Below are 24,835 nucleotides of genomic sequence, written 5' to 3' on the forward strand. Positions count from 1 at the left end.
TCCCCTGTCACTCTCCCTTTCCCCCTCCCAGTCCCCCTCTCACCCTGTTCCTCTTATTCTTCCTCTCCCTCTCTCTCCCCCTTTCTCTCCCTCCGTCCCTCTCTTTCTCTCCCCTCCCCCTTCCCACAAAGGCATGCCTGTAATGACCTACTTCCTCCAACCAGGCTCCAGTTCCCAATAACGTCATCAATTATGTATCTATCCATGGGTTAATTCCTTGATGGTTCATTAATCTGTTGCTGAAAAGCAGAGTCCTTATGATCTAATCACTTCCCAGGATTCTGCCCTCCATCTGTTAGGCTGGCCTTTAAGGACACTTCAGAGTTAAACTATAACACATTCCTGGCCACAGCACAGGTAGGATTTGAACTCCAGGCAGCACGATTCCTGCTGCATGCATCTCCCCCTTCTCTGAGAACATAAGATTCTCAGCCCAGAAACATGCTCAGTGGCATGAAGCAGACAGCTCATTTATAATGGAGCCTGGCCCATAAAAGTTTAATGAGGAGCTTGTCTGATAAGATGCCTAGTGTTTGATCTTTGTGAATGCCAGCTGCTCATGTAAGAGGTGCTTCCTGGCCTTGGCTCTGGGGAGCGTTGATGGGGTCAGCTGGGGGCAGAAGCCAGTGGGGAGTGAAGCTGTAGTTAGTCCTGTAGAGATGGGGCTGCATGGGGAGCTGTGTGTTCTCAGAAGCTGCAGGGATAGGCTTCTGGCCAGGATTTCCTACAACACCAGGAAGTGACCCTCTGATTCCTCTCCTGTCCCTTGGGGTTCTGTTGGACGTTCGCCCCCTCCTGCACTCTTAGGATGAAGGCAGAGCTGGGTAGGGGTGGGATGTGGATCTTACTATATATTCTCAGTACATAGAGGGGCTGACTGATTAATGCCTACATGCCTCAGTTTCTCCTTCCCTAAAATGGGAATGTGTTTGTATCCTTGTAAATGGCTAATATTGTCAACTTGACAGAATATAGTTACCCAGGAGAAAAACCTGTAGCCATACTGTGAGGACATGCTAATTAGATTAAGATGAGAGGGCCCACTCTCACAGAGTGACTGGGTCCTGGACTGAAAGGCAAAGCTTTCAGAGCACCAACATTCATCTCTCTCTACTTCCTGACAGGATGTGACGTGACCAGCCACCACATAATAAACCGTCCCCACCATGATGGACTGTACTCTTAAAAACTGTGGGCCAAAATAAACCTCCCTTCCTTAAGTTGCTTTTTGTCAGGCATTTTGACATGGCAGTGAGGAGAGGAACCGACACACAGCACGAGTAGGATAAGATGAGTCATTATGTATTATTACCAAGTGTGCTGTCGTGTGGGTCTGCATTAGAAGTCTGCCCAAAAGCCCCTGTCCATGGCTGGGGACGTGGTGGAACCTGGTTAGTGGAGGAAGGTAAGTCATGGTGATGTTGCTCTTGGAAGGGATTCTGGGACTCTGGCCCCGGTGAAGCAGAGAACCTGGCTCCACCACCTCCCCTTTGCCTCCCTGTGATGTCCTCTCCACCACAGGCCAAATCAGCGGGGGTTGGTGCCTGTGACTTCAAAACTGAGAGCCAAGAAAAACTATGTGTGTGTTTGCATTGTGTATATGTGTACATGTATATGCATGTGCACATAGAAGCCTGAGGTCAATTCCTCTATTGCCCTCCACCTTGGTTTTGAAACAGGATTTCTCACATTCTTAGAACTCACTGATTTGGCTAAGCTGCCCTGGGAATCCTATTTCTTCTAAACACTGGGATTACAAGGGTACACCACCTCGTGCTGTTTTTTATCTTATTAAAAGAGTTCAGGGAGTCAAGCTCAGGTCTTTATTCTTGTCTGATAAGCACTTCAACAGTTGAACCATCTTCCCAGCCCGAACCTTTCTTCTTTTTGAGTTGATTTATCTAGCATATTTGGAAAGCTCAGTTACAGAGTGTGTGTAGAAGTGTGGCATTTCCATGGCTGTGTTCTTGCATGAATGTATACACAGACACACATCCTGAACACATATCCTACAAACAGAAAAGAAAGATAGAAAGGAAGGAGGGAGGAGAGACAGATTATAGGATGACAGGCTGGAAGGATTGTGGGGTGACAGCCTGGAAGGATTGGGGGGTGACAGGCTAGAAGGGAGAAGATGTGGAACCTCATACAGGAAGGGGGGCAGTGTTTATCAGCAGAAGGACCTGCCTCTTCGCCCTCACCCAGCCCACAGAGACTGTCTGGATCCAGTGAGGGACAGATACAGTGCTGCTGAAGATGGAACCTTCCCCAGGCACGCCTTTAGAAAGTACTAGCCAGTACTGCCTTTGAGAGAAGTTTATTTGAGCCCAGGATTAACCTATCTAGCTTCGATGGGCTACCAGGACAATCTACACAGCTCTTGACAAGGCTAAGCTGTCAAGGCTGCCATGTTTGTCTGCCATCCCTACAGGCTCTTCTTTCCTGAAGATTCTTCCTCCTCTTCCTCTTCCTCCTCCTCCTCTTCCTCCTCTTCCTCTTCCTCCTCCTCCTCTTCCTCCTCTTCCTCTTCCTCTTCCTCCTCCTCCTCTTCCTCCTCTTCCTCCTCTTCTTCCTCTTCCTCCTCCTCCCTCCTTCCCTTCCTCCCTCCCCTCTACCTCTAAGACTAGTATCTGCCTATTCCCTAGATGGTAACCAATGCCCAGGTCTCCCAGGGAGAGTTTCATCTTGGCAAGGCTCTCCTGGCCTTTTCCCTGGCCCAGTCAGCTGTGTTCCTAGCCCTACTTCTGACGTGGAGCAAGTCCGAGGAGGCTATCTCAAGCCCGCATACCTCACCTCCCAGCACCTCTCCCCCTAAAAGTCAAGCAATCTGCTAGCGCTTATCTTTGAACTTTTTTCCCTGAGGCAAGATCTCACGTTGCCCAGGCCAGCATCAAATTCACCATGTAGCCAAGGATGGTTGGATGCCTGGTCCTCCTACCTCCACGTCCACTGTGTTAGAATTGTAGGCATGTACTACCACGTCTGTTTTATATATTCCATGCTAAGGATGGAGCCAGGTTTTCATGCGTACTAAACAAGCACTCTACCAACTGAGCTGTGTCCCCAGGCCCTTCCTTTAGTCTTTAACACATCTGGAGCTCTGGTGTGTGAAATACTAGTGCCTTCCTGCCCTTCTGTCTCTGGGGGAGCTGAGATAAAGGAGTGTGTGGGCGTGACCAAACCTCTGTTAACTGCTGCAGCTGGGTCTTTTAGAACCACTCTGTATGGCCTCTGTGGCCTCCGTTTTATGACCTTATTTCCCTACGCAAACATCAGTGTTTACTTAGTGAGATATCTCCAAATCCAAATACTGATTACTCTTCAAGAACTCTGCTGAGGGATGAGGGCGGGAGGGGAAGCCAGAGCTCAGCTGGATCTGGTGAACAGGCCTGGGGAACTGCCGGGTCCAGTGTGGATACATGTGCATCTGTCACAAAATGAGTCTGCCAGACAGTACCAGGTAGCAGATTTCGTCCAAAGCTCTGTTGGGACACCCGGGTGACAGAGGGACACCTGCAGAGCCCTGAAATGCTTTCTAGTAGCTTCCATAATTTCTTCACTGCAGACTCTATTTGACATTCCAGGGTGCTCACCCATTCAGCCAACCTCACCAGAGGCCTGGATCCCTGCAGCCATCTTTTCTCCCAAGTCTGGATCTGCTAAATATCAAGCACAAGCGGCTCAGTGAAGCCTCGCGGAGACAGATGGGCCAGCATGACTAAGGCACTCTCGTGCTGTGCCCAGCCTGAGTATTACGGGAGTGGGTCTGAGTCCCAGGGAATCCACTCAAGCATCCAGGTTCTTGTATTCCAGGGTAATAGGCTGCACTAAGGACACAGGGCTGGAAATACAAATAGAGTTTTTGAGAAAGGAAAAGCATCCCAGAGAATGAGAATGGGTAATGTCTTGTTCTCATGCCTGTTGCTAAGATAAAGTACTATGACAGGAACAACTTGGGGGACAAAGGACTTATTGGGCTCACGGTTCCAGGTTATAGTTCCTCACTGGGGGTCAGAGGGAAGTCAAGGAGTTAGGAACTTGAAGCCACTGGTCACATTACATCTGCAGTCGGAAGAAGAGGCCAGTAAATGCATGCGTGCCTGTGCTTAGCTGATTCTCTCTATCCTAGACTGGTCAGGATTCCTTGCCTAGGGCATGATGCCATCCACAATAGGTGGGTGTCCACGATCGATACTGAAATCAAGACAGGTCCCCCAAAGACGTGACCACTGAACAGCCCAATCTTGATAATCCTTCACTGAAACTTTCCCCAGATGATTCTAGATTGTGTCAAGTTGACAATTAAAACCAACCACCACAGCTAGTACTTAGAGATAAACCTCAAAGCACTGGCCAGGAGCCGCATGACCTTTTGAGGGTCATTTACGTAGCACCTAACTCACACACGTTTACATGTTGTGGGCTTTTCTTGATATGTTCTGTGTGCTGCTGTATGAAGTCCAGGCAACCAAGGGTTTCCAGTCTTTTCCTACCACTGGCTTATTTTATATGTTATTATTGATTTTTTTCCCCTAGTCCCATGTATTTCAGGATGACTTTACTTCCCATGTAGTCAAGAATGACCTTGAACTCCCGCTCCCCCTGCCTCCACCTCTGGGGATGAGCCATGACTTTGGGAGCCCCATGTCACCACCTCCCTGCCCTAGGTCTCTCCCTGCTCAACTAGTTGTCTACAATCATGAGTTCTTCGTCCCCAACTTCCATGACAATGTCTCTTTGGCACATATCCTTAATAATGATATTGGCCTGGATGAACATTTTATATATTATGGCTACCCATTTCCCTAAGGACATATTGCTCAGTTTTGGTTTGTGGCTCTTTCTATAAATAATGCCATTGCAGGCATTTTCTTAGGGAACTTGGATTTCATAATTTACAGTCAGTATTTTATCCACTCTGCCTTTATTCCTTCCTTCATCCGTTCATTGTTAGCTCATTCTTTCCCGCTGCTCTACAGCCATCTCTATCTCCAGGCATCTGGGGTGCACTTGTGCCCTTCAGCGTGGAGGACACTCATGTCCTGTCCTCTGGGCTCCTTGTGTGTGGTGGGTTCTGTAATTCACCCAGGGGGTTGGAATATCCAAGTCACAGGCAGGGGCTTCACATTCTCACCATCCAGTATGTTGAGATTTTTGCTCCGTGATTTTGCCAATAGAAGATCTCAGCCATAGGGTTGAGCAGCTGAGCCATAGCAGGACGGCACCAGGTCGGGAGATAGCTCAGACAGTGAGTATGATTCCCAGAACACACATTGAAAAGGAGAGGAGGAAACACTGGGTGTGGTGGCACATGGGTAATCCCAGGACTGGGGAGGTAAACACTAGTGGATCCGGCTCCCCGGCGAGCCTGCCTAGCCCAGTCTGAATTCCTGAGCAGAGAGAAACACTGTCTCAAAACATCAAGCTGGATGATGCCTGAAGAATAATAACTGAAGTCATCCTCTGCCATGTACACACACACACACACACACACACACACACTTCTGGTTTTGAGACAGGATTTCATATTATAGCTCTGGCTGGCCTAGAACTCTCTATATTAATTAGGCTGGTCTCAGAATCACAGCAATCCTCCTGCTTCTACCTCTGCCTCCTGAGTGCTGAGATTAAAGGAATGTACCACCATCACCATCCTTAGCAATATACGCATTTTTAAAAAAAGAGATTTCACTCTTTCCTGGATCAGGAATATAGTCCGGAGTAGAGGAATTGCTTAGGGCCCGTGAAGAGCTAGGCCCAGTACCACCCAAAATAAATAATGAACCTGCCGACTTTCTGAAAGTACAATTGCCCTGAGTACATGCTTTTTTTTTTAAATATGATTTTTGGAATGTTCCAAGTAGATGTGTACAGAACATAATGAACAAGCTTGCCAATATCGAGTTTCCTATACAAACCAAAGCAAAGAAACCCAACAAAACCCCGAGCAACAAAGGGCCGTCAGGAAAGAGGCGGGGTTCCTGGTGCGCCTGGAGGAACTTTCTGGGTGCTGAGATGGCCTGGGCAGCTGGTACAGGCCTGCTTGCTCTACAACAACAGACACAGGCCCTGCCCACCTCAGCAGAGAGAAAGGAGAGGCCAAGCTGCAAGATCTGGGCATCAGGGAATATAGTACCCTCCCTGACAGGTCAGTGGGCCTGCCCGGGACAGAAAGAGAACAGAAAACTCCATGGTGCTAGTAACAGCTGGCTCCCAGCAGCTTAGCCACAGCATGAGGGCACAGGTTCCCCACTTCTGTCATAGCATTGTGATCCTGGTGGGTGGCAGGCATCTTGGCCCAGAAGTGGGGCTGAAGCACGCAGGCCAGCCGTCCCCAGAGCCTAAGGGCTTGGTGTGTCATGCCAAGTGGTTTCTGCTATGGGGAATCAGTGACCGTGTAATCCCAGTGGCGGCAGGAAGGCACGTTCTGGAGCCCTGTAAGAACACAGGATGGAACACAGGACTTCGATACCCTCCCCTCCCAGAGCATCCCAGCATGCTATAGAGGGGTTCCCGTTGTCCCTGCCTGCCACAGAAGGTACACCCACCCGGACTTGGGTCATCTCCAGAAATAACACAGGAGCCTTGTTCTCTGGGAGTTCCATAGTCACCAAAGTTACTGGGATGAGGAGTGTGGCACCTCCTGCCCCTCAAGGGCTGACCCCTAGGCAGGATCTTTACTAACTATGAGCTTGCACAAAGTAGGGGCTTTAACAGTGGAAATGTATTCTTTCCTGACTCTGGGGATAGGAAGTCAGAGCAGCGTCACCAGGCCTACGGCAAGACAAGGCTGTGCCCTAGTGGCTCACGGAGAAGCTTTTCTCTGCTTCTTCTAGCCGCTGGTGGTGGCTAGCATTGCTCAGCTTAGGACTGCCTGTGATCTCTGCCTCTAGGTCACATGGCCCTCTCCATTTGAGCCCTGTGCTCCTTTACCCCTGAGGACCCTTTGTTGACATTTAGGATTGGCCACTCACATCATTGCAAGTGTCTCCTTTGTCATGTCTGCCGTGTCCTTTGTTGCCCAGATACAGTTGACCCTAGGTTCCAGGAATTAGGATGCAGGCGTGCATTTCGGCAATGTCACCAGCTTCCTTTGCATCTTCAGCAAGTGTTTTCCTTCACCAGATCCACAGACTCACTGCTGTGGCTGCATTTTACTCATGAAAAGACAGGCACAAGGAGGGCACACAGTTTTCTTCCAACCACACAGCTCAGAGTAAACTGAGCTGAGCTGAAGTGGAACCCAGGTCTTTTGCTATTATGCCTGCTAGTCTCACTTCACTGGGTGTTCATCATCCATCCTTCCTTCCTTCCATCCATCCATCCATCCATCCATCCATCCATTCATCTGTCCATCTATCCATCCATCCATCCATCCATCCATCCATCCATCCATCTATCCATCCATCATCCATTCATTTGACATACTAGCGTGCTCAAACCTCCTAGTGGGCATAGACTTAGAATTTGGCAAGCAGACCTAGTTGGTGCCTGCTCCTGGGCCTGTCCGCCCACCGGAGAGATAGGACAAGCTTGAACATGTCACTACCTGTAGTTCCTCCCAAGGGAGCCCAGTCATCTGCTATACTCAAACTGAGGAAGGCTCCATCCTCTGCAGCGTGCCTCATGAGGTATCTGACCTTAACTTGGGGGGGGGGGTGCTTCTTTGACAAGGGGCTTCTGATGACAATCTTGGGGGAGAATTGGGGGTGGCTGAGAGAGCACGGATGGGAATGCAGGAACTGGGGTCATAGTTGTAGCCAAAGGTCACCCCAGAATGCAGCCCAGGAGACTCGTAGGATGACAGTCAAAAATGTCTGGTCTGACCTCTCCCATCTTCAGAGGCCCCTAAACCAGGCTGGGGACCATCAACTCGTACTGTTACAGCTTACTACCTGTACTGGCCCCTCATAGCCATGCCAGTGTCTTTTGGGGTCTCAGTAGTTCTGTCTGTGAGATGGGACACAGTCTCCTGCCTGACTCCGGTCTCATAGTCCTGTCTCAGCTGCTCAGGTCTGGTCTTTCCACTCTCTCCCTTCCCTGGTGGGAGATCAGGGCCCACCCTGGTGCTCAGGCTGAGTCTGGGTGAGTCAGCTCGCTGTTCACTTTCCCAGACAGGCATTGCTGGGTGGGGCTTGGTGGGCCTGAGCGCTCCCTCCCCCTGCTTCCTTTCCCTCCTCACACTCCATTAGGAAGGAACACGTCCATTCCTGCCCCAGGGCTGTTCCAGGCTGCAAAGCCCACGCCCTCCCTCCATTTCCCCATCTGTGAGAGCCTTGCTCATACTCCCAGCCGGCATCGCCCTCATACCTCCCCTCCAGGAAAACATGGCTCCCATCATTCTAGCTCCCCAGGGACCCGTTACCAAGGGTCTGGGCGTGCTAGCTCAGGCCCAGTCTTAGTGCTTGGGTGTATGTGGGATTCTCATCACCTCAGCCTCTGCTTTTGTCTCCTTCCAGAACTCCTGTGCTGACATGTGGGAAGGGGGCATGAGTTGGGGTGTCAGGGGGTGAGCAGGGTGTGTTCCCCCTGTTGAGCTTTGAGCTCTCAGGTTGTTCTATGAGATGAGGAAGTGCTGGCTGAGCACCTACTAAGGACCCAGTACAGTTACTCCGCACACTTCTCATGCTTCCTTCATCTGTCTACACCTGTTCATCCATCCACACCTGCACCAGCCTGTAAGCCAGGGACGCCCGGCTCTAAGGGATGTGGTACCGGATCACACAGGAGTGGCAGCACTGAGGCTTAGACCCCCGATCCGTCTGCCTTCAAAGTTCAAATTCTGCCTACAACATGTAGGATGGCCTCTCAGACACCACCACCCCAGGGTGAGCTGGAGACCTACTACGTGATGCCCCAGAGGGACCATCAGGCAGAGTGTCTGGGGAGGGTGCCACTGAGGATTCTGCGAGCGGAAGCTTGCACCTTAGTGAACTGGAAATATCAGCATGTCCAATTTGACCTCCTGAGAGCAGAGGCCGGCTTTCTTTCATTCTGGCTCTTGGGTAAGACTCGTGACATTCTTATATATATTTGAGGGAAAATATGCGTGTGTACATGTTTGAGTGTGTGCAAATGCCTATGCATGTGTGTACATAGACATGTGGAGGGCAGAGGATTACATATCCTTATGTTTTGAACCTATAATCCCCCATTCAACTAGATTTGCTAGCACGTGAGCCTGAGAGACATCCTCTCTGCCTCCGCACTGCTTGGATTTCAGGTGCACACTGTCGTCCCTAGCCCTTTTCATGGATCCTGGGGACCTAAATTCATCGTCATGCCTACACTGTCAGCACTGCCCACTGAGACATCCTCTCTTCAGCCCACTTCTCCACTTCTGACTCTTGGTCCCATTTTATCCTTGGCATCTGTTTCAAGCTCCCCAACCTCCCGCAGCTCAGGTGTGCATGTGCATACTCTCATACTCCCAGGCTATGATCAAGTAGCTGACATAGCTGGCCCTTCTTGTTGCCTTCTCCCTCTGTCCTCCCAGATGCCTCCCAGCTCTGGGCATGAGACTACTCATGACCCCCTCTCTGGGCCTGTGTCCTCCTGAGGGCCATTTGTTGTACAGGAGTTGGTAGCAATGCACCTTCCTTGACGACCACCATAACAAGGTGTCCAGGGCCCTGCAGGGAGCTTCTATGTGCTCCACGGAGCTTGGGGCTGAGAGAAGGAAGGCAGTGGGCAGAAACTCGGGTTCCCTGTTTCCTTGGTGATGGAGGGGGTCTGTGGGGAAGTTAAGCAGTATTTCCCTAAGGGCAGTAACTACTCTCTGAAGACAGCATCTTCCTCTGTGTGGGACACAGACACCACCCTGGGCACTCTCCTCCCTTACAGAGTGGTCCCATTTGGGGTGCATGTTACCTTGACAATATTCATTCCTGCCTCCTGCACCAGAGTCCAGAGGGATGAGTCACATCAGACAGCCTACCTGGGACTGCTGTGTGCTCTCAGCCTGGTGGTAGACATCCTCATGTTGTCGCTGGCTGTCTTGGGGCCCTAGCTGTGGCTAGACCACGCTGCCACCTCAATGCCAAAGAGGCTCCATTCCTGGGTTTTGGGTCACTTACAGCCACCGATTTCTGTGTCCTTGTCTTGGTCTAAATTATGTCACTATGATAAAATACCCTGACAAAAGGCAGCTTAGAGAAGGGTACATTGGGCTTAGAATTCCAGGTCACAGTCCATCATTGTGGGGTGATCTGGGCAAGAACCGAAAGCAGCTGGTTATATCACAGCTACAACCGAGAGCAGAGAGAGAATAAACTTATGCATGCATGCATACTTGCATCTAGCCTGCTCTCTATGTTATCCAGCCAGAAATCCCCACCTGGGGAACGGTCCTGCCCACAGTGGGTTAGGCCTTTCCACATCAACTAATAATCAAGGTAATCTCCCAAGGGTTTGCCCACAGATCAACCTGAACTAGATGGCCCCTCACTGAGATATCTCTCCTGGACGATGCTAGCTTGTGTCAAATTGACAATGAAAACTAAGAGTCTTCAAACCCCCATCTGCTGCCCATTGCACACCAACCTTATCCTGCAGCACACCCAGCTTCCAACACACCATTAGCTTCAGCCTTATCCCCAGGAGCCATTCTGCTGTTCTGCCTGAGTCTCCTCTTCCCAAAAGTGCCTGTGTGCGACAGGAACATGAATGTCTATCCTGTCATTTTGTCATCAGCCTGTCACAGCAAGAGCCAGAGGAATCCACTTAACCTGAGGTCCATCAGCCAGCCCTGCTCCCCCTCCCTTGGGACAAACAGCAACCACTTCACAGCAAGGCCACAATCAAGCCTCAAAGTACTGCAGTTCCCCATAGGTGGATCCCCTCTGTAGCTGGCTTGGGCATGACAGCAGTTGAAAGTGACTTGTGGCTTATGCCATAGGTTTTCCTCTGCCCGTGAGCTTCTAGTCCACTGGGGAAATGCCTCTGGGATCCCTCAGAATGCTATTCCTGGGCAGGTGTTCATGTTCAAAGGTGCCTGGATAAACCATGCTACTGTGAAGAACCCAGTGGCTCTGGGATACCAACTTAAGACCCTGCTAGTGTTCTTTGGGTAGGGTGCAGAATAAGTTTGTAAAAAAGCTTCAGGAAGGGAGTTACTCCAGGGGTCCAGGTTTCAGATATGAGAAGGGATTTGCACGAGATAGAAGATGCAGGAAGATGGTATCTAGGGCTGCTGAAAAACCACGAGGGCTGCTCACGGCTAGACAAGCTCATTGGGCATGCAAGACCAAGAGGCTGTGGTATCACAGATGCTAAAGAGTGACATAGTTGGAAGCTTCCTTCTGGATCTGTGGATTGACATTTGTAAAGCTCAGATGTGAGTGCATCTGTTTGTCACCTGTGTGTCATACACTGTGCTATGTCATGAAGCAGGCTAGTTTTCTTGCACAGTTGGACACACTGAGTCATCGCATCTGGTTTTCTCAGTAGTCACATTGTCCACTGTAGTAGCCAATCAGAATGGAACCTCACACAGCATCACCAATCTGGGGTGCTGCTGTGGTGCCTTCCCAGGCTTCACACTGTACTAACTTATGCCTGCTGTGGCTCATACATACTTTGGTGGAGGGTCATTGCCCTAGTTTCATTTCCTATTTCTGTGATGATACCTCCACCAAATGCAACTTAAGGGAGAAACAGTTTAACTCATAGATTCCAGGTCCATTGTTGTGAAGAAATCACGACACAAACTTCAAACAGCCTCATCACACCCATTTATTTATAGAGAAATAAATGCACATATGCTTACTTGAATGGCTTTTTTTCTTCTTTTGCTCAGCTTAATTTGACTACTCTTACACAGTTTGGGACTGCCTAGGGAATGGTGCCACCCAGTGTAGACTGGTGTTTTCCTATACCAATTAACTTAAGACAGTTCCCCCAAAGACATGTCCATAGGTCTGCCCACTGTAGAAAATCCCTCATTGAGACTCTCTTCTCAGCTGATTCTAAGTTGTACCATATTGATAATTAAAGTGAATCACAGTCACCGAGGATAGATTTTGGAGTAGGTGTCTCCAAAACCTGGAGGCCCTAAGTCAGCAGGCCAAGGGTTTTAAAAGACTCATTAAATGTTGAGTAAGGTCATAGCCTCCAATGCATATAGATGTTGTTTGCAATCATCCCAAGCAAACGAAACCAAGCTATGTGCCCACGTGACTGCTGAGGGTACTCAAGACAGGGGACTGTGAATGAAAAGCATCACTTCATAAGGAGAGCTAGAACAAGCTCACCAGCTTGAACATCATTCTTGGGCTGTTGCAGTAACTCAGTTGGTAAAGCTTTTGCTTTCCAAATGGGAAGACTAATCCATAGAATCCTCATAAAAGATCTCAACATGGTGTCATGTTATGTGTTTACAATCCCTAACCTGGAGAGACAGAGACAGGTAGATCATGGGCTCGCTAGCTAGCTAGCCTAGCGCCTTTGGGTCCAGGCCAGTGATAGACATGATATTTAAAATACAATTTAAAAAGCCAACAAAGGAGATGTATAGCATCTGAGAACCAACAGCTGAGACTGGCCTCTGGCGTCCACATACATGTGCGCATGTACACACACCTCACACAGAAAGATTTATCTTGAATCTTGAGCTTCTCTTTCAGCTGCTCCCGAATCCCAGTGATCTGACTGAAGCCAAACATCTACCCTTAAAGATGCAGCCTTTTGTTCAGTCTGTTAGCAATGAGCTCTTAGGGCCTCATTCCTGGATTTAGTGTTGTTACAGTCTGGGTTCTAGCATACATGCATGTGCTCATGCGTTGGCATGCACAGTCAAACGAGAGCAGGGCTGCAACCCAAACATGTGGTCAGCTGAGCTCAGGCCCAGCAACCCCAAAGGGGGTATCCAGAGTTGCACCAGAAGGACTGTAGCGATGGAGGGCCACTACACAGCCTTCTTTCTGTGAGTGTGAACAAGTACGTGGAGGTCAGAGTACAACTTCTAAGTGTCATGCCTCAGGTGAGGTCTACTTTTTGTTTGAGACAGGGTCTCTATTGTTCTTGAACTTTGCCAAGCGGCTAGACTAGCTAGCCAGCATGCTCCAAGGATCTGCCCGTCTCATCCTCCCGTCTCAACGTGGGAATTACACACCCATACCAACCTCTCCCCATTTTTATCATCACTTCTGGGGATTGAACTCGGATCCTCAGGCTTCCGAGACAGGCACTTTACCCACTAAGCCATCTCTCAAACCCCCATCGAGCTTCTAGTCTGGGTCCACTGGCTGATTCTTCCAAGGTCTGACTCCAAGCTAGAGCTGACTATGGGAGGTGGGCATAGGAAATTAAGAAGGCGGGCTTCTGAAGGAAGTCTGTGGGTGCACATGTCAATGGCGCTCCTGTGGTTTGGGTTCTTAGTGGGGTATTCGTGCCCTACGGGTCTTCTTTCTGAGAATACCACCGTTTGCCTCCACAGGCCTCCCACCATAAGTGGCAGCCCTGTCATCTCAGATATCTCCTTGATACGACTCTCTCCACACCCTGCTGGCCCTGGAGAATCGCCCTTCAGCGCCCACCACCCCTACGTGAACCCCCATATGGAGCACTACCTCCGGTCTGTGCACAGCAGCCCCACACTCTCAATGATCTCTGCCGCCAGGGGCCTCAGCCCTGCTGATGGTAAGTAGTGTTGGAGCGGAGGCAGCAGGGACATTTGGGGGTGGTGCAAGGGGTGACTCAGTCCACACAGCCACTCCCATCATCTTCCAATAACACATAAAGTTACAATTTCATCAATAGATATATTTGTTGATTAGGTCAAAGCCCTCATGATCCAGTCATTTCCCCAAAGTACCACCTTTGTACATTGCATTGGGGGCCCAAGCTTTCAACACTTGAGCCACTGAGAGATGTTTCATATCCAGACCATAGCAGCCACATCATAGGGACAGACTACTGCTTGCAACACACCAAAGGCTGCGGAAGTCAGTGTTAAGTAAGAGATTGTGTGGGAACATCATCTTGAACTCAGCATCAAAGGGAAGGCAGAGCAAAGCTGAGCTCCGTTTTCTGTCCCTGTGATGGTCAACACAGATGGCCACCCAACTCCCAGGAATCCCCTGGAGCTGGAGTTACAGGCAGCTGAGGCCCGATCCCCCAGGGATAGACCAATAAATTTGAGTATGCTCTGATGCTTGAGAAAGAATGGACCAGCCCACTGGATCAGGTTGATTTGAACCAGAAGTGAGTAGAATCGCATAATATAGTTACTCTCTCAGATCTCAATTTTTCCTAGGAGCTGAAGAGACAGTTCAGTTAGTAAGTATGAGATCAATCCTCCAGAACCCAAGTTTTTTAAAAAGAAAGTAATCAATAAACGAGGCCCAGTGGCAAGCAGTTGGAATCCCAGCACTGGGGAGGTAGTCTAATGGCAGTCACTTATGAACCAGTCTAATGGAATCAGTGAGGTCCAGGGTCAAGGAGAGGCCCTGTCTCAAAAAGAACAGTGAAGAGCAATTGACAAAGTTGTCCAGTGTTGATCTCTGGTCTCCATGTGAGCACAGGAGGTGATAGGTGGGCTACGAGGTCAAGCGTTGAGACCCCAGGCCAGAGGTGAATTTTTCTTCCTTCCTTAAACAGTAAATTCTTTTTTAAAAGATTTTATTTATGTATTTTCATTTTATGTGGGTGTACGTGCATGTTTACATAGGTTCTCCCAGAAGCCGGAAGTGAGTATTGGATCCTTTGGAACTGGAGTTACGGGTAGTAGAGAGCTACCCAGTGTGGGTGCTGGGAACTGAACACTGGTCCTCTACAAGAGCAGTGTGTGCTCCTAACTGCTGAGTCACCCCTTGCACAGTAGATTCTGACGGTTCCTTTCTCTTACCTCTGTGACAGTGGCCCACGAACATCTGAAAGAGAGGGGACTATTTAGTCTCGCTGCCCCAGGCACCAACCCTTCAGACTATTACCACCAGATGACCCTCATGGCAAGCCACCCCACACCCTACGGGGACCTTCTAATGCAGAGTGGGGGTGCTCCTAGCGCACCCCATCTCCATGACTACCTCAACCCTGTGGATGGTGAGTACCAGAGGGTGTAGTGTGGGGTAGGGAGGATGGTGCGGATGAGGGGGACTGACTGATGGTCATGGAAAGCAGGTCTTCCGTCCCTTTGGAGGCGAGAGACATGAACAGAAGTCTGCACTGCACCCCAGCACTGTCTACATTACCAGATACGGGGACTGAGGCTGGGTGACCAAGAGCCCTGTGGTTATCACAAAGACTGGAATGTACCCGCTTAAGTTTTGGGAAGAACCCCTAGTGGGAAGTGGGAAGTACAGACATCAGCCACCACTGGGGGTTGGTAAGCTACATAGGTAAACAAAATAGGAATGGAGACTGTCTTAGTTAGGGTTTTACTGCTGGGAACAGACACTATGACCAAGACACATCTTATAAGGACAACATTTAATTGGGGCTGGCTTACAGGTTCAGAGGTTCAGTCCATTATCATCAAGGTAAGAACATGGCAGCATCCAGGCAGGCATGGTTTGGGAGGAGCTGAGAGTTTAGCATCTTCATCTGAAGGCTAGCAGAATACTGACTTCCAGGTAGCTAGGGTGAGGGTCTTAAGCCCATGCCCATGGTGACACACCTACTCCAACAAAGCCATACCTTCTAATTCTGCCAATCCTGGGCCGAGCATATACAAACCACCACAGAGACATATACTAGTATGGTGGGATACAGTTCTGAGACATAGAGAGTCAAAGGTATCCCTCACTAAGGTGTGGGGATGCTATTCAAGCACAGAACTGAAGGAGCCATCCCACCGGCTCGCTTGGAGAAGAACAGTCCTGGCAGGGGATCAACGGGTACAAAGGGCCTGTGAACCTGCTGTGCTCGGGCCCAGTGTGATCGGTAGAAATCAGGTAAAAGGCAGGAGTGGTGCTGAGACCAGTGTTCTGAGCTGGACTGTGCCATCTAGTTGGGACTTGATTAAGGCTTTGCTCATTGCTGGAATGAGACGAGGCTGTGGAGCCACTTTGAGGAGAATCTGCAGAGAAGTAAAGAGATCTGATGTTCCGTTTGAAAGCATCTTGTTCGTGCTGATCTGAGAACTGAATCAGGGCAGGCCACAGTAGACCCCGTTAGTGAGCTGTAGATGAGTCCAGTTAAAGGTGGTGACTGTAGAGATGGAAGACACGTTCCCAGCACCACCGATGTGTGCATGGAAAGAGGAGTTCATTACTTAGTGTACTCTGGGCTGTGACCAAGTATCTAACTTCTCACTCACCCCAGTAAACAAAACCTGATGAAAGCAGCTTAAGAAGGCGTGTTGGTCGTGGCTCACACTTTAAGGAGATCCTGTCCATCGTGGTGGGGATCGCATGGTGGCAGGACTGAGGCAGCTGGTCACATCACATCCACAGTCACAAAGCGGAGACAGGCCAGTTTCTCCTTTGTATTCAGCCTGGGACCCCAGCACATAGAATGGCCCACACTCAAGGTGGCTCCTCTCACCTCGATCAGCACGTTCTAGAAAATCCTCCACAGATACATCTCCTAGATGACTATCTTCCAAGTTAACAATTGTTATAAACCATCATAAAGAGTCAAGGGCAATGACAGGGTCTAGGGATCAAGTGATAGGGTGGGCTTCAGTGATGAAGATGGGGCATGTGCCGGGCTGCTTTGCAGGGCAGAAGGTCAGGAGTCTTAGATCAATGAGGTCCTAAGTGCCCAACAGACACTATGCCTTTCTTCTCACTGGCTGCTTTCACAGGGTGCCTTAGCCCCCTGATGATGAGACCCTAGTTCAGCATACAGTCCCTGCCATGGGAAGGAAACGGAAGCTCAGTGTTGTAGTCCCCCTCCAACTAGATCCCACTCCTCCTGCCAACCCTAGAGCTGTCCAAGGATGCCCAAGATGTGGCCCAAGTAGAGACGTGGGGAACCACCACCAAGCTCAAGGCTGGTGCCGCCTTTCGGGCTGCTGTCTGCTGGCCCTGCTGTGAGCAGCATCTTCTCACCACAGTGGTGGGAGGAGACAGACCTGCAGAGAGGCCATCTGGTCCTGCAGGGTAGCAGGTTGGGAACGGGCTGTGGCAGCTGTTAAGAGGCCACCGAGGGTGCAAGATTCAGGGTGGGCCCACATCATCCAGGCCTCAGCTCGCTCACATCGTAGGCCCCATTCCTGAGTTTCCTGCCACAGCAGCCGCTGCAACTCTGCTCAGTGGCCTTGCTCCACCTGAGCTATCTCTCCACAGAGACAGGACCAAGAGTGTTCCTTCTCCAGGAAGTCTGTCTAGATGCTTCCTGCCTCCTCCAGTTGGTCCTGCCTTGCTGAGTTGTAAAGAACCACCCTGCCACAAACGCAAGGTCAAGTTTCTCTGCTTATCCCTGCCATTCCCTGAGGAGAGGTTCCTGAGTGACAAAGCAGTGCTGTCCCTCCCTTCAGTGCCTTCCCTAAGAGGATGCTGGGTCCAGGATGCAGCATAGTGCATGGTATTAAGTCCCATCTGTGAGGCTCCTTTCCCATCCTTGTCTCTGACACAGTAGGTCAGGGATTGGGGAGGATGCATCCTGGACACAGTGTTTCCCGGCATTGTAAACCCAGCCACAGCTACACAGCAGGATGTTAGTATTGAGGTCAAGTGCAGAGTCATGCCCACATGCCAGCTTCTGCCATGCTGGGAAGCCCCGTCCAAGGCCCAGAGCCAGACCATGGACATCACTGGCAAGTAGACAGCCATGTTGATGCCGTGGCTAGGAGACCAAGTTGAGCAGGTGGCCCACACAGCAGGAGAGGCAGAACTGGGCAGACAGGAGTCATACTGTGACAGCCATCCTGAGCTCCTGACTGGGTATGCACCTCCATGCCGTGTCATGCATGCAACAGAGAGAGGCATGACAGTGAGCGTTTCTCCTAGCATCTTGCTTCTGATGAGCAAACAAGTCCCCAAACCTTGACCTAACTGGACCACGCCATCCCTTGCCAGTTCCTGAGCTCTACACTCCAGAAGGCAGCTAGGCAGCTGGGTCTGGATTCTGCAGAGAGCAGCAGGGCAGGATACAGAGTGGGCCAGTATGATAACTAGTGAGGCGATACCAGAAAGGACCTACTTCATCTCCTGCTGTTTGCCACCTTCCTCGGGATTGCTGGCAGTGGGTGGGGCACAGGGTATGCGAAACTGACTGCAGGAGAGTAGTTAAGGTAGAATGAAGGTAAATGTAGTTTACTTGCTGTATACACTGGTGCTCAATTAATGCTGGGCGTGACCTCTTACTACTGTATCCCTTTCAAATCCGCCCTGATCGCCAGGGGCCCATGTCTTAGTTGTATCACCTAGTGCTTCCTCCCAGGCCACGGACCACTCTGGGCATCATGTCCTCTTCACCTCCCCATCCTTTGTCCCTGGGTGTGCTGGGCGTGGCTTGTCTCCTCTCTCCCTCATGCTGCTATTACCAGAGTTAGGGTTAGAGCCTGGGCCCTGGCAGCAATAGCAAGCCAGGCTCCGCAGCCCATCCTCAGTAGGCCAGTTAAACAGAGCAGAAGTAATGAAAAGCAGAGGGAGGGGGGTTACTCATTGTGGCCACGTAGGGAAGAGGAACAGAGAGGTTTATATTTAGGTTTACATGGAGGGCAAGAGGCATACATGGCTAAGCAGTCCTGATCAAGGTGTGGTCTAGCAAGTTATCAGAACTGTGTGAAATCTCTTCCTGGGAGACAAGCTCCCCTTCTGGCAGCACCAGGTTTCAACCCTTTCCTTCTCTCAGCATGAGTCTCTTGGGGAAATTCCATTTTTTTATTTTATTTTATTTTATTTTATATTTTATTTTATTTTATTTTATTTTATTTTATTTTATTTTATTTTATTTTTTGAGTCTGTTGTCAGATAGCCAATGAGATGGACACAGGTGTCTCTTTAGAATGTCTTCTTTCCTGCAGCCTCATTGCTGGCTCCCAGAGCAGATTCCCTGATACTTCCTGCTCTGCCAGTCTGTTATGCCTAAGGGCTTGAGGGCTATGCAGCACCAAAGGCATCATGGGTATCAAGTCCTGGGCACCTGAGGCACCAGCAGAACTCCAGGCACCTAAGACAGCCAGTCCCACTGCTGGACCGGGTGGCTCACAGCCTGTAAGACCTGATGTGTCAGGAGTAGCCAACACAGGAGACCAGCTAGAGAAAGGTGCAAGTAGATTAGAACAGAAACCACTGGAGTGGACAGGGGAGCTGCTAGCAGCTATAGGTAGCCTAGATGGGACTGGGAACAGCTCTGTTCCCCAAAACATCCAACATTGGCTGCACCTGTCTAAGAAACATGAAGGCCCCAGGCAGGAGGAGTTCATAGGCTAGTGAAACACCCACCTCCAAGGGCCGTCACCACTTGCTGGATAACTTACCGCTGCCACCTCCTCTCTTCACTTCTGTTTCAGATCAGCAGATTCCCAGACACCTGAGCAGGACTGGGATGGCAGGTGGTGACTGAGGAGCACTGGAGACTGGGCTTACAAACCCAAGAAAACCACACCAATCCATAACAGTCTTCTATTTCTCCTATGATGCTTCTCTTCAGGGGTTTTCCAGGCAGATTTACTGCTTTATTTTTCTCTCAGGTTAGAACCTAGGGCCTCACACACGCTAAGTGTGATTACTCCATCACTGAGCTAGATCCAGACTTTTCTTACTTTTTTCTTAAGTTCTGTATTTTATTTATTTTTCTGTGCCGGCATGAGCATGCATGCCACAGTGCTCCTATGGGAATTGGTTTTCTCCTTACACCATGTGGGACCAGGAGGTGGGACTCAGATCACCAGACTTGGCAGCAAGCACCACCCTCAGCCATCTCAGATCTACCCCAGCTCTTTCCAAACCAGTGGAAGGCAGAGCTTCAAACTTGGCTTCAGATTTTTTAAAGTATTTGGGGTATTTCCACCCAGCCTAGATACCTGTGCAGACACCCAATCTGCTAAGTTTCTGGGAGAGATGCTAAGTAAGGCTGAGCCCTGCCCAACCTGCCTCCAGGGCGTTCCCCCATCCTCCTCCACTTAAGTAGACCACGTGAGAGCCAGGGAAGCCCTTGCCAACTGCTGTGTTTTCTGCAGCCCACCCCCATAGGATGCTTCAGTCCCCTCATGGAAAACTTAGACCTTTTTTTTTTAAACCAAGTTCCCTTTTGCTCAATACTCTTGACAGAAGAAATGGTGTGTGCACTCATTCACTGCCTGCTTACTCAGCATGCGTCCTAGTTAGGTTTCACTTTTGCTGTGATAAAGCACTGATAAAAACCAACTTGTTGGAGACAGGGTTTATTTCATTTTACAACGTCCAGGGGACAGTCCATCACTGAAGAAAGCCCAGGGTAGGAGGTCAAGGCAGGATTCTGGTGCTCTGACTTGCTCCCCCACGGCTTGCTCAGTTTGCTTTTTTATACAACCCAGGACCATCTGCCAATAGGTAGCACCACCCACAGTGATCCTGGCCTTCCCCACATCAATCATCAATCAAGAAACTGCTGTCACAGACTTGCCTACAGCCAATCTGGTGGAGACAATCTCTCAGTCGAGGTTTCTTCTTCCCAGATGAGTCTAGTTTGTGTCAAGTTGACAACACACACACACACACACAAAGAAGTAAACATGTCAGGCCAGGTTCTAGACACTAAGCGTAAGCTGAACAGCACATCAAGTCAGTCTGTCTAGCCAGGCACCAGGTGCCTTTTTGGTAAGCACTCCAATGCAGGTCCTGACCTGACCTGGCCTAACCTGACCTGACCTGACCTGGCCTCTGACTGCCTCTTCTCTCAGAACCTGCCTTCATGTCTTGAGACAGGGACATCCAGCAGAGAAGAGAACGTTCCAGAGGCTTTGTGTATCCCATAGAGGCATAGAGGTAGGATCTACCAAACTGTGAGGCAGCCTGAGTGGAAGACTGGTAAGCACAGTCCTCAGATCCTTCTCCAGCTCAACAATATCATTTTACCTGAGTCAAGGACCTACTGTACAACAGTGGGTTTAGCATTCATAACTGACTTGACTGGGGCAGGGAGGTTAAATGCTTTTTTTTTCAGTTTTTCAAGACAGGGTTTCTCTGTGTACCCCTGGCTGTCCTGGAACTCACTGTAGACCAGGCTGGCCTTGAACTCAGAAATCCGCCTGCGTCTGCCTCCCAAGTGCTGGGATTAAAGGCGTGCGCCACCACTGCCCATGAATGATTCTTAAAATGTTTCTTAGTTAGGGTTTTACTGCTGTCAAGAGACACCATGACCAAGGCAACTCATAAGGACAACGTTTAATTGGGGCTGGCTTACAGGTTCAGAGTATATAGTCCATTATCATAAGGCAAGAGCATGGGAGCGTCCAGGCAGGCATAGTACAGAAGGAGCTGAGAGTTATACATCCTTATCTGAAGGCTGCTAGTAGAAGACTGACTTCCAGGCAGCTATGACGAAGATGTAAAAGCCCATGCCCACAGTGACACACCTACTCCAACAAGGTCATACCTCCTGGGCCAACCATATACAAACCATCACAAAATTGAACATTTCTTTTTAGATAGAGACTCATGTAATTAAGGCTAGACTTGAATTCACTATGTAGCTGAGGCTGGCCTTGAACTCACTATGTAGCTGAGGATAACCTTGGATTTCTGATCCTCCTGCCTCTACTCTCAAGTGCTAAAATTACAGGCCTGTACCATCATGCCAATTTATGTGTTGCTGGGTACAGAGCCCAGGGCTCCATACATGATAGACAAGTACTCTACCAAGTGGGCTTTATCCCCAGCCCTAGAACTTTCCATTTACCCCAGAGGGGCAAACATGACCATAAACAGAAGGCAATGTCTACCTGAGAACCACAATAGTGTCTTGTGGACTTTGTGTACACCCACATGTGGGACACACTAGAAAGACAGCAAGGCCTCTGACAGGTCTAGACACCAATGCCACCATCCACCCTGGGCCAGAATGAGGGTGGGACAGAGACCTGAGGCTCTACAGGCCCACCTCTCCCTCGACGTCCTTCCTTCTTCTCTTGCCTGATTTTCAGCAGGAAGAGCAGGAGCTGAGCCACCGAGAAGGCAACAGAACCAGACTCAGATCCAAAGTCATCCATTCCTCTGCTGGTGGCTCTGCAGAGAGCGAGGAGTCCACTGCTTGTCACCAGTCCCTAGCATGGGACATTCTTGCATGAGACTGTTGACGCTGGCGGTGTAACCGCAGGACCCCAGCAGCACAGCCTACCCTCCCCATCTCTCTCGAGAAGATTGAAATGTTCTGATTGAAGTACTGTCTGCTCACAGCCCTATAACTCCTCCCAGCTGTGTGTTTTATTGTCATATTGACACTAATGTGACTCGGATGTCACCTCCATCCTGATGCTCATTCTTTATGCAGCCTGCGGATCCAGGGTGGGGAGGCTCAGAAACCGATGGCATTGATCTCACTGGAGAGAGGCAGACATCCCTGGGACCTCAGGGGACTGCTTCAGGCAGAAATCCTGGCCCAGCCTGGGTCACAGGGGAGACTGAGGCTGAGGAGAACAATTGTGGGTCCGTGGGTCTCACAGGCTGGGAATGAGCTGGAGAAGAGAGGCCCTTTGGTGATCCTGAGTAGACCAGGATACAATTCTACTAACCCCAGTTGGGGAACTTAAAGCCCAGACCTTGGCTTTCTGTGCTCTTGGGACATGACTGAAAATGGGGCCACTGGGCTCTAAGTCCCCATGAGGAGGCCTCACCTCAGTGGCCTCACCATGAGAGTCCCCCATGAGGAGGATGCAGGCTTGAGTCAGGGAAGTATACATGGGTAAAATATTTGGATTGAGTTCCTCAGAACACAACCTGAGAGTGAGTGAGCACAGAAAAGACCTTGGCCAGCTGCAGTGGATTATACCTGTAATCTCAGCACTGGGAAGGTGTAAGTGAATTAGTCAGGAGTTCAAGGCCACCCTTGGCTACATCACGTCCTGTCTCAAAAAAGGGGTAAAAAAATGATTGAGGTGAGGAAGATTTGTCCCGTTCATAAAGGGCTTGGCCTTGAAAGCATGACGACAGGAGTTCAAATTCCCAGAACCCATGTGGAAGCAGGAGGGAGACCCACACCTGCAATCCCAGAGGTGGATGTAAAGCAGATATCAAGAATCCCTGCGAGCTTGGGGGCTAGTCGGTCTAGCTGAATCAGTGTGTCCAGGCCAAAGAGGCCTGGAAGGAGGGAAGGAAGGGGGAAAGGGGAAGAAGGGAGAAGAGAGAAGAGGAGAGGAGATGAGAAGAGAGGAGAGAGAGAGAACTAACAGATGAGACAGAGTTGGAGATAGGTAGAGGCAGGAACAGGATGCATCAGGCATCCTCTGAGGGACAACAGCAAGTGGCCAGTGGCTCGGTGGCCAGCGTTAGGACAGGCAGCAACCACAGATGGATGGCTGCTGTGAATGCTCCAGTCCCCAAACATAAATCACAGGGAAAGCACAGGAAATGAGTGCCAGGCTTTTCTTCCTATTTAGTGATTTATCAAGGGAAGAGGCGCGTTAATAAACACATTTCCCTCGAGGGCCAGGAATAACGGAGATGAATACTACTGTCAGTTTGGGCCTGCTTCCTCTTGTTAGGGGCACCCGAGAGGGTGGGAGTCAGAGTGTTAGCAGCAAAATCTCTTTTTGAAAAATATATGACGATGGGCTGTGGTGATAGCTCACTCAGGAAAGTGCTTGCCTTGCAAGCCTGGGGTCCTGAATTCCGTTCCCAAGGATCCCTGGGAAAAAAATGGTATACTGGGGCACCCAATGGGGATGTGGAGGCGGGTGAATCCCCAGGCCTCGGCGGCCACCCAGCATAACATCCTTGGTGAGTTCTATCTGAGTAAGATACCCTGTCTCAACAAGAAGGTGGGCAGTTCCTGAGGAACAGCACCTGAGAATATCTTCCAGCCTCTGCATGCACATGCGTGCGCACAAACAAATGCATGAACACATGTATACCAAAAGAAAATGTTCATGCCGAAGGCATGGGTGGGTCATACTTTAGTGGATACTTCATGTCCCTCTCATTTCATAACATAGAGTCAGTAGGTAGACCCCCGTTTTGTATCTTTCTTTGAGATAAGGATTATCTCAGACACGAAATTGAGGTGCTCAGAGAATGCCCAGATGGAGGCCTGTCGGGGATAGTGCTGTAGCTCACTGCCCTGGGCTCAGTCTTCTTTTCTAGACTTTGGACCTTTCCTTTATCCTAAACTGCAGGCCCACTCTACCCATCTGCACCCCTCAAAGAAGCCCTGGGAATTAGACATCCCACCCAGACATGTGGACAGGGCCCTAGGTACCATCCTTGCAGCTCTGTGTGACTTCACAGCAAGTGTGTATAGTTCAGCATGTTGCCTGTATGACAGGGAGGCTGGGGAAGTCTGTATGATGTTCTGCCCAGCATTTAGGCAAGCCCAGGACTGCTTACAGGCAGCATCTCTAGCCAACACATGTATACGAAGGCTCAGAGGTCCCAGAGGGAGGCCAGCAAGGCAGGGAAGCCATTGGTCCTTGCACGTTTCTAGAAAGCAAAGACATACCCCAGCATTCATCTTAATTTACTATGGTCCAGGCCACCCATCACCTAAGTTCGCATCTTAACAGGCAGCCCTGAAGGGTACTGCTACCATAAGACCCCTACTATGTGAGCTGAGACAGTGAAGAAGCTTTAGGGACTAGAGTCATCCAGTGATGTCAGAACACTTCTAGGACACTGTTGTCTAGAGGAGAGATCCAGAATTCCTCCGGGGGGTGGGGGGTGGCAGGGGAAAGAGAAGAGGAGAGAGAGAGAAAGAAAGAAAGAAAGAAAGAAAGAAAGAAAGAAAGAAACAAAGAAAGACAGAAAGAAAG

The 24,835-nt window shown here is 49.9% G+C and overlaps 1 protein-coding gene across 2 annotated transcripts in view; it reads left to right on the forward strand.

Moving 5' to 3' along the window:
* Gli2 (GLI family zinc finger 2) overlaps positions 1-24,835 on the forward strand; it is a 216,380-nt gene that overhangs the window by 168,228 nt on the left and 23,317 nt on the right. For both annotated transcript variants that reach the window (XM_028771494.1, XM_028771495.1), the window contains exons 4-5: positions 13,436-13,638; positions 14,857-15,042. In XM_028771494.1, coding sequence (XP_028627327.1) covers positions 13,436-13,638; positions 14,857-15,042 — 389 coding nt within the window. The remainder of the gene's footprint in view (positions 1-13,435; positions 13,639-14,856; positions 15,043-24,835) is intronic.

The sequence above is a fragment of the Grammomys surdaster genome, unplaced genomic scaffold, assembly GCF_004785775.1.
Source record: "Grammomys surdaster isolate TR1022 unplaced genomic scaffold, NIH_TR_1.0 208, whole genome shotgun sequence".
NCBI classification, from domain to species: domain Eukaryota; kingdom Metazoa; phylum Chordata; class Mammalia; order Rodentia; family Muridae; genus Grammomys; species Grammomys surdaster.